Genomic DNA, 12,920 nt, shown 5'->3' on the forward strand with positions numbered 1-12,920 from the left:
ATGGCTGGTCTTGCACCTTGGTGGCAATGACCTGTGCCTGCTTGGGGGTCTACCGCTGATCGTCCAGGCGAGCGAAGACCCACGACGGCTTCGCGATGTGTGGCCCACCACGCAAGTGGTGTGGTCTGAGATCCTCCCAAGGATCGTGTGGAGGGACGCCCTTTCCCTTAGGGCCATTCATCGGGTCAGGCGTACAGTGAATAAGGCCCTGGGACGGGTAGTTAGGGAACTAGGTGGGGTTGTAGTGGCCCATCCCCTCATCACTGTAGATCGGCCGTGGCTTTACCGGGCCGATGGCATTCACCTGTCAGAACAGGGGAACGCCATTTTCTTACAGGACCTGCAGCGGTCTCTGCGTGGGCTGGCGCAGCTAGAGGGGGGAGTCGGGGGGCCAAGATAGAGATCTGACCCCCGCTCCGTGGCAGGTTAGGGGCGGAAAACTGGGTGGTGGTCTAGCAACTGTGTGTTCTCCCTTGGGCATCTTTGGGGATGATTGACAGGTTCTCTCCAAGCTTGTGGTGGAAGCGACCTGAGCAGTTGGGGGGAACCTGTCTTTGGGTCACGCACCTTTAAGTCCCCTGTTAGGGGTTAGCCGGCGTGACCCCCCTCATGCAAGTGCATGGCAGGGCCTCAGGTGAGGGAGGGGTCCCTCACCTGGACTAGCATGGAGCTACGCCCATAAGTTGCCCAGGAAGTTTATGTGACGTAACTTTTCCGCCCCGGAAGCAATTGTTTGACCCTGCAGGTCCATTGTTTGGGTCATAGTTGTTTATGCTAATTTTTATGCTAATTCATTTGAATAAATTATGCTAATTTAATTTAATAGAAATGACCCAGTTAAATCCAGCTCTTGTGTCCGTGTCGTTACTCCGCCTCTCCTGCAATAGTGAAACCCAACTGCAAGACTATCATTTATTGAATCACACTAGGTTTTTAAACAAGGGCAGCCTACCTTTAGGACAAATGTCAGTGCATGGTTTACATGTCTTAATTCCATTTTCGTCCACTTCCATCTTGGGACTCGGACAGGCACGTACACACGAGCTGATATCAACCACAAAGTTGTCTAAAAGAGATAGAGGGAAAAAGAATGAAAAATATCACTCTCAGGTTGCAAATAATGAATGACTGAACTTACATTTCAAAAGATATAGGGTTGGTTAAGAGTCAGGACTTAAATTTATATTAGTGCTTGACATAATATTTCCTATGATGTTCTATTTTATTTCTGAAATGTTATAGAAGTTCACATTCTCATGTTTTTTTACTAATTTAATGTTCTTTAAAAATTTTATTTCCCATGACTTATTGACATTGTAACTTTTTAGAGTAATGAGAGTAATATTTTGGGATATGTATGTAGTATATCCATCAGAAGCTATCAATTCTTACCATCACCATAAAATAAAAACAATGCAGGCTATTGAATAGTAAACATATTGGCAATTGATTTTAAAATGAAACCATCAAAATAAAATAAATGTCATAAAATTATGTTTAAATAAATTATTGATAATAATTATTTATTATTTAATAGTTAGTATTAATATAATGTAAAGATAGAACTGGCTGTTATACCGGTCTAGTATTCACAATTATCCAACTGTTTAATTTTCAACTATAAGAAACATAAATTCATACTGCTTCAGAAGTGGGCATTCTTTTGTAACCAGTAGTAATAATAAGGTTAATAATAATTGAAATTATGATTACAGGGTGGGTTCTAATTTACCTTGTTGCTGGCATGCACAGTGTGCAATAAAATACCTCCCCCAAAAGCCAAAATCAAGATGGCAATCCATGCGCAGTGCCAGAAACTTGGTTTTTGCACATGCGCAGAAGAAAAATTCAATAAAATAAAATAAAATATTTTTTAAAAAACATGGCGGCACCCACAGACTGGCACCAAGTGATCTAGTTCCGGGACATCATCATGTTGTCACCAGTGGTTTGCTACCGTTTGGGTGAACTGATCCGAACTGGGAGGAACCCACCTCTGGATTACCACCATCAAACAACATCAGCCTATCACACATCTTTGAGAAGGATTCAATTAAAAATGCCAAATGTATGACTAACCATAACAATAATGCTGTAAAGCATCTGTGATTTCCAGCAAATGAAGAAAACTATTAAAATTAAAGGAAAGTGAAGAAAATTGAGCAATCATTAAATGCTATTTCGCATAAAAACCTACAACTAGGAGATTTTAAAGACAATGTAAGATAGTTGGAAACGTAAATACAATTAGCTTTTAACTAAAAGGAAAATATATTACTTTTCAAAACCTGAGCTATAGGAAAAAGCTTCCACCATTGAAAAATATGAGTAGAAAAGAAATATCAAAATTCACAAATTTGGTAGCAGAGCATAGCAAACCAGAAACACTGGCTGATCCTAGTTAACTAATTTATAGCACAGCAGTTAGAGTGATAACATCAGAGTTAGAATACAATGCTGTAAAAAAACCATCAAAACCCAAAGTGTGGTTTCACTTGGAAAGAAAATTCAATAAATTATGAACTGATATCAACAATCAGAAGGATTTGAAGGAAATCAAAATTGAAAAACAATAATATCAAAGAACATTAACAGATAAGATATAATCTTAGCAGTAAAATGAATTAAAATGAGTGACAGCTATTTCAAACACAATTGATATGAAGCTAGATTAAATCAACTTCAACAAAATCAGCAGTTTCAAACAGCAGTTTTATAAAACATTACGGTGAAATATTACAAAGACAGATATTTGCCCTTTTAAAGATGAAACATTAACATTGTGACATGCCATCGAAAATAACCCATAAGACCATAATAAAAATGCAATTTGGGAGAAGAGATTAAGAAGAATGTTGGCTTGATGAAAATGAATGACATGGTTATTACATCAGGAATGATTAAAAGTAAGCAAAAAAAAAGTTTAAAACTTTTCAGTAAAAGAAAGAGAAGAAATGCAGTAATTTTGGGTCTAATTTCTGATGACCCTAATAGTGAAATATTAAAAGGTAGAAACATTAATTAATATATGACAACTGGTAGAACATTTTAATAATAAAAGACAGAAACAATGGTATAGTTGGAAGCAACTGTTCATTTTTAAACATTTTATTTTCTCCTCTCCCCAAATTTATAGGGAAACGTTTTAAGTTCATTTACAAGAAAAATTCATTCTTGCATTGACTGTGCATTTAAATGATTTCAATTGTCCATCCTTTTCCTGATGCATGTGAATTCAGGTTTTTCCTAATCTGTGATGTGTCCATTTCATTATAATTGCTTTATCTGTTTAATAACTGTAGTATTAATCCCCCCCCCTCAAACTCTGCCTGCAAGTTTTCACAAGTTATCACCACTCCTCCATCACCTTAATCTCTAATCCTTTTACAATTCCTTTCCTGAGAGGATCACCCACAAAAGGGGAGGGTATCTTGGACTGGGGCCAGATACCAGCCTGGTAGGCCATTTCCCAATCTACGATCACTTGCCCAATGATTCTGACACCTACTGACACTTCAGGCATTTTATTTTTGACAACTGATGGAAAGGGGAGCAAGATGTTGCAGACATATCCCCCCCCCCCCATATTTCTACATTCCCCTTTAAAATGACTGGGTTTGCCACAGTTATAAACTTTCCTTGAAACTTGCTGCTGTGTGATAAAGCAGCTGCCAATAAATTGATTTGATAGGAAGCAGTTCCTATATTTTGACACACTTTAATCATATCTGCCAAATCAGGATTCTTCCCCAACCAATAACTGCCCTCTGACATTCAGAAGTAGTGTTGTCCTTTGCTAACCTTAAAAACGATTCCTGCTGAGCTTCAGGATTATCTATCTGCCACCATAATACACCCTGTAGTCTGTTAATAAAATCAGGATATGGCTCAGTAGTCTTCTGTCTAATATTAGAAAAAGCTTGATGAGACTTGCCAGAAACAGGCACCTTTCCAAATGTCCAACATGCAAAATGTGAAAAGTAGTTTTCCAATCTTCATGTACTAAGATACAATTTGTCATAGTGACTTCCAGCATTCCCTGCACATAGGTACTTCCCAACCCCATGTCTCTAATTCCTTTTCTAAGTTCCATTAAAATTGCATATGACAAAGGGCAATATTCCACTATTTGAGCTCCATTCTGATCTATTTGTCCTGTGGCATGCACTGAACAAACAGAAAGCATATTGGTAATTTCTTCTGTTTTCTCCCCCTCTTTGTCTTATTGTTCCTTTAATATTTAACTTATGGGGGTGTACAACGACCATGTTGAAGCAAAATAATTAGCCTTTCCAGGAGGAGCTGAAGTTCCAATTGGAGATGATTTTGGGATGTCAATTTTCATCTGATCCTAATCAGATAAAGGTGGGGATCTGGTAGTTAATTGTTGTACTGCTGAAGCATCACAGCCAAATTTTTCCACTGCTTGACAGCATTACCATTGATGTAATATCTGTATTGGAGCTCGGGGTTCAATATGTAAAGTATGCCCTAATTTTATCTAATTCCGTAATTGTGCTCCGGATACCAAGGACAGTGTTTTCCTACCTCCTCAACCAACTTCCTTATATCCACCTCAGGTGCTGCCACACCTGACTTATGCAACAGGAGACAGAATTCCTGTACATGCTTATGCTGGTGTTGAAATACATTCCAACCCATACTTAGCAGTGAGGGGTCCTGAAGCTCAATGATGAAGGTGCACCTAGGGGTCAGTTCCAGATGATGGTAAGTATATTGACTGTTGCTCCCCACAGATGGGCGGGGGTTGAGAGGCCCCCATCTTGAGCACCAAATGATGGAGTTAGAGATCAGTCATTACAGGATGCTAAGACGTCTGACTGCCTTTGCAATGTTTATATAATTTTCCAGGCAGCAAAAGGTAACAATGAACAACAGCATTTTATTGATGAATTCTTTTTGCCAATCCTCAAGAATATCCTGTTGATACAATCTAGATGAGATCATGTACCAACCAGGGATAGTGTCCTACATCATCCTGGCAATGTAAACTGGATGAGATCATGTAGATATGTGAGGCCTGCTTGAGATAAGCAATTTGCATTTTCCCAAATTTCATTCCCTCAGATATCATGAGTCCCCAGATTTTGACCCCATTTTGTAAATTTCAGCTACCCTTGTTCAAAAATTGTTAACCCATGATGTACCAATCGTCCAATTAAAGGTCATGACAATGAGAGTTTTAGTAGTACTGTATATAGTAGATTAAAGATATGCCACACTTCAGACTTGATGCCCTAAAGATGTTTCTGAATGTTCTTGAGCATAACTACTGCCACCCCTTAAAGCTTATTCTTTTTCTCTGCTCCCATATTGTACAATCCTAGTGAAGAATCGCTGTTCTTCCTACAGCGAAGAACATCCACTTCATTTTCCCCCACTGATATATTTTGCTTGGAGAAGGTTGAGAAAGGTTGCCCTAAATCTTCATATTTTTTCGCAGCTTTGATGCCTGAGCCTAATCAAAGTATTCAGTTTCACTGACACATTTTATCACGTCAAGGCTGGCCATTATCACCTGGCTATTCACACTATGGGGAATTGCCTCAGAACAGATTTCAAAAAAATGCTTAGCCTGTGACAGAAGCAAGAAATAGCTTTGGCTGAAAGCCAGAAGTTAAAAAACACACATCAGTGGTTTAAATGTATTATACCTGGTAGCAAAGCCCTGGAATGTGTGTATTTCAGAGATTTACCAAAAAGGAATAGGTTGGTCAAGTTGACCCCTCACTGTGCAGCCCTCACTAATTCATACTGTCAACTTATTCTAATACAGTAACCAACATTATCTGCCCATCCCTTGTTATTATATATGCTGCATAACAGACAAGCACTCAACAGATCATCCTGAGATAAATTTGCACTTCTAGTTAAATGTCCATGTCCGGTCAACGAAGCAGTGGAAGTGATGTGCCGGTGCCTGGAGGCTATTGGAGTCTGGGTGGGTGTCAACAGGCTCAGACTCAACCCTGACAAGAGGGAGTGGCTGTGGGTTTTGTCTCCCAAGGACAATAACATCTATCTGTCCATTACTCTGGGGGGGATTACTGACCTCCTTGGAGAGGGTCTGCAACTTGGGCATCCTCCTCGATCCACAGCTAACACTAGAGAACCATCTTTCGGCTGTGGCGAGGGGGCGCTTGCCCAGGTTCGCCTGGTGCACCAGTTGCAGCCCTACCTGGACCGGGAATCACTGCTCACAGTCACTCATGCCCTCATCACCTCGAGGTTTGACTACTGTAATGCTCTCTACCTGGGGTTACCTTTGAAGAGTGTTTGGAAACTTCAGATCATGCAGAATGCAGCTGCGAGAGCAATCATGGGCTTTCCCAGATATGCTCTCCGCAGTCTGCATTGGTTGCCAATCAGTTTCCAGTCACAATTCAGTGTTGGTTATGACCTATAAAGCCCTTCATGGCATCAGACCAGAATACCTCTGGGACCGCCTTCTGCCGCACGAATCCCAGCAACCGATTAGGTCCCACAGAGTTGGCCTCCGGGTACCGTCAACAAAACAATGCCATCTGGCGGGACCCAGGGAAAGAGCCTTCTCTGTTCTCATTTTGTAAGTTATGGTTCACTTGGCACCCCCACCTCCAAAGCCAGAGGTGAATGGGATAAATTGTGGTGTTGTTTAATTCCTTTGAGGTAGAATTTGGTCTGTAAACTGCTCTGTCGTCTATTCAAAGTCCTCCACCAAACTTCATTCATAATATTAACGTAGCTTAGTGACTTAATGCTCTGGATGGAAAGGAAAGCATCACACTTGAAATAGTGAGTGATACATACACAAAACCCTTCCTGCATATCTATCTGCTTGCCTATCTATCTTTGGGAACTTGCCAGTCTAATAACATACACTAATAGTAAGAGAAATATTGAAATTGCACTAGCACTTAGACTTATATGGAAGCAAGCACTCATTGTACTTTACAGCATTGTCTGAATGGTTTACAATTGTCAGCATATTGCCCATAACAATACAGATCATCATTTTATTGACCTCAGAAGGATGGAAGGCTGAGTCAACCCTGAGCCAGTCATGATTGAACTCCCAGCACTGGGCAGATTAAAATCAGTGACTGGCATCAGAGAATACCTTGTATTTAGACTGCTCTTAGTTGCCCCACATCTTGGGTCAGCTGTAGAGCAAAGTTGAAGCAGAATACAAGCAGTCCTCAAATTACAACTATACATCCAAAGACTGTTCAAAGTTACAATGGTGCTGAACCCAATGGTAGCCATACATGGTTCCCATGTGTTGCAGTGACCCTGTGGTCACATGATCAAAATATGGGCACTTGGCAACCTGCATGCACTTATGAGATAGGCAAGTGAGAGGGACTTGAAGTGGAGGCATTTTACTAAGACTTGGGATTGGGAGGAACCAACCTGGAAATGGCTTGATCTTTGCCTAAAAACTGGTGTGATTTGATTAACAATGGGAGTATCAGACTGCCCATCAGTAAGCAATGTGGACATATGACATTATGCTTCATGACTGCATTGCTGAGTAACAGATATTCTGGTCCCAACTGCTGTTGTAACTTGTATATGTTAGGTATTCTATTCCTTTAGAAATTCTAAGAACAAATTTTGAGATTGTCTTGTCATCATAACTGAAATAAGGGCTTAATTTTTTATGGACATTCAGCTAGACACAAGAACAGATTTTTCCCGAATGCCATCATTCTACTAAACAAATAATTCCCTCAACACTGTCAAACTTTTTACTAAATCTGCCCCTCTATTTCTACTAGTTTTTCTCATCATTTCTATCATCCTTTTCCTCCCACTTAGGACAGTATGACAGTAACATGTTGCTTGTATCCTAAGATTTTTTACTAATATTGATTGTTTTTTCATTGCTTATTTGACCCCTATGACAATCATTAAGTGTTGTACCACATGATTCTAGACAAATGCATCTTTTTCTTCTATGTACGCTGAGAGCATATGCACCAAGACAAATTCCTTGTGTGTCCAATCACACTTGGCCAATAAAAATTCTATTCTATTCTATTCTATTCTACATATGGCTGCATCTAATATACAAGGATGTTTAGATTCAGGATGAGCTCTTCCAGTAATAGAAGGTACGTAGTAAGATAAATACAATTAAACAGGAAGGGGCTTTCAACATATTCAGAATTTTTGAGAGTATACTTTCCAGAATCTATTTGAAGTCTCAGATTAACAAAAAAAAATACAGAATTTAAAGTACAAAAATAGCAATAAAACACAAATATAAAATTTAAAATACACACTCACACACACACACACACACACACACACACACATATATATATATATATATTGCCAGAAATCTCTAAATCCTACACGGGAAGAAACCTGAATATGCCAAGACCATCATATATACATTTATATATATATATATATATATATATATATATATATATATATATATATATATATATATATGTAGATTGTTCTGAGTTCGGGTTTTGCCCTGTGTAATGTTTTGCATGTCTATGCGACGTTTCGGCGAAATCACATTCACCATCATCAGGCTGGAGTTCCAATCTTTGTGTTTTTGCAAATGAATATTAGCAACTGACATTTCTTCTTAGCATGTAGTGTGGGGGTGGAGATTTGCTTTGAATGTAGCAAATAGATTGGGTGACTATGCTTCAGTGATCTGATTGGTTGGTGCAATCATGGTTATTAGAAGGAATGGCATGAAGATTATGAAGTGTTTTCTTTAAGGCTGATTTCCAAATATAAAATTCTAAAATCATAATAATTAAAGGATTGACATATTGATTATAATGAAGTGTTTATTTTGTTTAAGGCTGGTTTCCAAATCTCTGGCAGGCGCGAGGTATCATCCCTTTTATTTAAACAAAAGGATCTCTTTTCAATTTCGATAGCTTCTAGAGAGATTCTTCTATATAAATTCTCTGTTTTGTGGAGTAATTTAGTTTTTTCAAAGTCAATTTCGTGCCCTGTTCTTTTAATGTGCTGGACAAGGGAGGAGGTCTTCTCTTGTTTTTTGACTGCATTCATATGTTCTGCTATGCGTTGGCTCACTCTTCGGTTAGTTTGTCCAATGTATGTGGCTGCACATGTTTTGCAAGGGATTTCATAGATTCCTTGGTATTCTAATTGGATTTTATCTTTGGGGCTCCTTAGGATATTAGATATTTTTTGGTTAGTGCAAAATGAGGTTTTGATGTTATGTTTTTGTAGAATTTTACTAATTTTATCCGTGGTGCCTTTGATGTAAGGAAGGATGGTGGTGCCATTGTCCTGTTCTTGATCTTGTTTTTTGGGGGGTGTCTCTTTATTGATTAGGTTTGTTATTGTTTTCTCTTTGAATCCATTAGAAATTAGTACATCTTTGAGTTTGTTCAATTCAGTTTTTAAGTGCTCATGGTCAGCTAAGCGTTTGGTTCTGGTGATGAGAGTTTTGGCCACTGAGGTGATTTGTGCGGGGTGGTGGTGTGAGTGTGCATTTAGATAACGGTTGGTATGGGTTTTCTTTTGGTAGATAGTATGTCCTAGGCTGCCATTGGGTTTTTTATAGACCAGTACATCTAGAAAGGGAAGTTGATCATTGATTTCTGTTTCCATAGTAAACTGTATTTTGGGGTGTAGGCTGTTGAGATGAGTGAGGAAATTGTCTAGTTTTTCTTTACCATGTGGCCAAATTACAAAGGTATCATCAACATATCTCAGCCAAAGTTTGGGTTTGTATTTGGCTTGCTCTAAAGCATTATTTTCGAAATATTCCATATAGAGGTTGGCTATGACAGGTGATAGAGGTGATCCCATGGGGGCTCCCTCTATTTGTTTATATCTTTGTTCATTATAGATGAAGTATGTATTGGTCAGGCAGTGGTTGGTAAGGTCTAGGATATATTTGGGGGGTTTGTGTTTGTCTTGGATAGCTGTCAAGGCTTCTGTAATAGGTATTTGTGTGAACAGGGACACGACATCGAAACTTACAAGTAGGTCATCGGGTTGTAGGTTTTGTTTTTTAATTATTTGTATAAAGTGGGATGAATTTTGAACATATGAGGTAATAGTTTCTGTATATGGTTGAAGGTATTTGGCTAAAAATTTGGCAAGGTTTTGTAGAGGGGAGCCTATAGAACTGACTATTGGCCTGAGAGGTATTCCTTCTTTGTGTATTTTTGGAAGGCCATAGAGTTTTGGACATATGGAAGATTTTTCTCTGGGGATGATTTTTTGCTGGATTTCTTCGCTGATGGGAGAGGCCTTGATTTTAGATTTGGTGGTTTTTTCTAGGTAGGTGGTAGGATCTGTGCTTAGGAGTTTGTAGGCCGGGTTTTGTAGTAGATTTGTCATTTTTTCTTTGTATTCTGCTGTGTTCATTACTATAGTGGAGTTTCCTTTATCAGCTGGGAGGATTATTATATCCTGGTTTTTCTTTAGATTGATAAGTGCCTCTCTTTCTTCCTGCTGTATGTTGCTTTTTGGAGGTTTACTAGAGCAGAGAATATTAGTGACTTGGAGTCTGATTTTGTTAGCAGTATCTGGGTTGATTTTATGTAAAGTTGTTTCAATTCCACATATGATATTTTCAGTTGGTATTCGTCTTGGAGTTATTGCAAAATTAAATCCTTTTGAAAGAATATTGGTTTCTGTAGTGGTGAGTATCTTGTCTGATATGTTATGTACTGTTTTGGTCATAAGTTGTTGTGGAGGGCTGGGTTTTTGCTGTACCTCTAGTATTTGGAGTTTCTTATTATGTGTGTCTGTTTTGTATTGGGTTTCTGTTTCTGCCCTCCAGATTGATATTTGTTTGAATTTATCCCAGAGTAAAGGGTGTATTTGGTTACTGATTTTAAGGTGAAGAGAGAGTAGACTTTTGTTGATTTCATCAAGTATGAATCTTTTTTTGTGGAGTTCATTTCTGATTAGGGCTAATTCAGTTCTTTTTAGGATCCTCTCTATGGTTGGGGTTTTTGGGTGGAATTTTAGTTGGAAGTATTTGGGAATTATTTTTTTGTCCCTGCAGTTGCGTAGGAATGTGAGATCACATAAGATGGAGGCTTTTCTGACTTCAAGTTTTTCATAGGTCCTAGTCAGTAGGAAAGTGTCCTCCCCGTAGAGGCAAGATATTTGTTTTCGTAAATTTTCACGGGTATATGTATGTAGATTGTTCTGAGTTCGGGTTTTGCCCTGTGTAATGTTTTGCATGTCTATGCGACGTTTCGGCGAAATCACATTCACCATCATCAGGCTGGAGTTCCAATCTTTGTGTTTTTGCAAATGAATATTAGCAACTGACATTTCTTCTTAGCATGTAGTGTGGGGGTGGAGATTTGCTTTGAATGTAGCAAATAGATTGGGTGACTATGCTTCAGTGATCTGATTGGTTGGTGCAATCATGGTTATTAGAAGGAATGGCATGAAGATTATGAAGTGTTTTCTTTAAGGCTGATTTCCAAATATAAAATTCTAAAATCATAATAATTAAAGGATTGACATATTGATTATAATGAAGTGTTTATTTTGTTTAAGGCTGGTTTCCAAATCTCTGGCAGGCGCGAGGTATCATCCCTTTTATTTAAACAAAAGGATCTCTTTTCAATTTCGATAGCTTCTAGAGAGATTCTTCTATATAAATTCTCTGTTTTGTGGAGTAATTTAGTTTTTTCAAAGTCAATTTCGTGCCCTGTTCTTTTAATGTGCTGGACAAGGGAGGAGGTCTTCTCTTGTTTTTTGACTGCATTCATATGTTCTGCTATGCGTTGGCTCACTCTTCGGTTAGTTTGTCCAATGTATGTGGCTGCACATGTTTTGCAAGGGATTTCATAGATTCCTTGGTATTCTAATTGTCTGTTTTGTATTGGGTTTCTGTTTCTGCCCTCCAGATTGATATTTGTTTGAATCTGGAGGGCAGAAACAGAAACCCAATACAAAACAGACACACATAATAAGAAACTCCAAATACTAGAGGTACAGCAAAAACCCAGCCCTCCACAACAACTTATGACCAAAACAGTACATAACATATCAGACAAGATACTCACCACTACAGAAACCAATATTCTTTCAAAAGGATTTAATTTTGCAATAACTCCAAGACGAATACCAACTGAAAATATCATATGTGGAATTGAAACAACTTTACATAAAATCAACCCAGATACTGCTAACAAAATCAGACTCCAAGTCACTAATATTCTCTGCTCTAGTAAACCTCCAAAAAGCAACATACAGCAGGAAGAAAGAGAGGCACTTATCAATCTAAAGAAAAACCAGGATATAATAATCCTCCCAGCTGATAAAGGAAACTCCACTATAGTAATGAACACAGCAGAATACAAAGAAAAAATGACAAATCTACTACAAAACCCGGCCTACAAACTCCTAAGCACAGATCCTACCACCTACCTAGAAAAAACCACCAAATCTAAAATCAAGGCCTCTCCCATCAGCGAAGAAATCCAGCAAAAAATCATCCCCAGAGAAAAATCTTCCATATGTCCAAAACTCTATGGCCTTCCAAAAATACACAAAGAAGGAATACCTCTCAGGCCAATAGTCAGTTCTATAGGCTCCCCTCTACAAAACCTTGCCAAATTTTTAGCCAAATACCTTCAACCATATACAGAAACTATTACCTCATATGTTCAAAATTCATCCCACTTTATACAAATAATTAAAAAACAAAACCTACAACCCGATGACCTACTTGTAAGTTTCGATGTCGTGTCCCTGTTCACACAAATACCTATTACAGAAGCCTTGACAGCTATCCAAGACAAACACAAACCCCCCAAATATATCCTAGACCTTACCAACCACTGCCTGACCAATACATACTTCATCTATAATGAACAAAGATATAAACAAATAGAGGGAGCCCCCATGGGATCACCTCTATCACCTGTCATAGCCAACCT

General features: G+C 38.5%; 1 protein-coding gene across 1 annotated transcript in view; it reads right to left on the bottom strand.

The window, feature by feature from the left end:
- The window catches only part of ERBB4 (erb-b2 receptor tyrosine kinase 4), a 1,218,240-nt gene that overhangs the window by 325,385 nt on the left and 879,935 nt on the right, over positions 1 to 12,920 (bottom strand). The window contains exon 8 of the mRNA XM_070732179.1: positions 953 to 1,066. Within this exon, the coding sequence (XP_070588280.1) occupies positions 953 to 1,066 (114 nt within the window). The remainder of the gene's footprint in view (positions 1 to 952; positions 1,067 to 12,920) is intronic.

The sequence above is a fragment of the Erythrolamprus reginae genome, chromosome 1 (genome assembly GCF_031021105.1).
Source record: "Erythrolamprus reginae isolate rEryReg1 chromosome 1, rEryReg1.hap1, whole genome shotgun sequence".
In the NCBI taxonomy this organism is placed as follows: domain Eukaryota; kingdom Metazoa; phylum Chordata; class Lepidosauria; order Squamata; family Dipsadidae; genus Erythrolamprus; species Erythrolamprus reginae.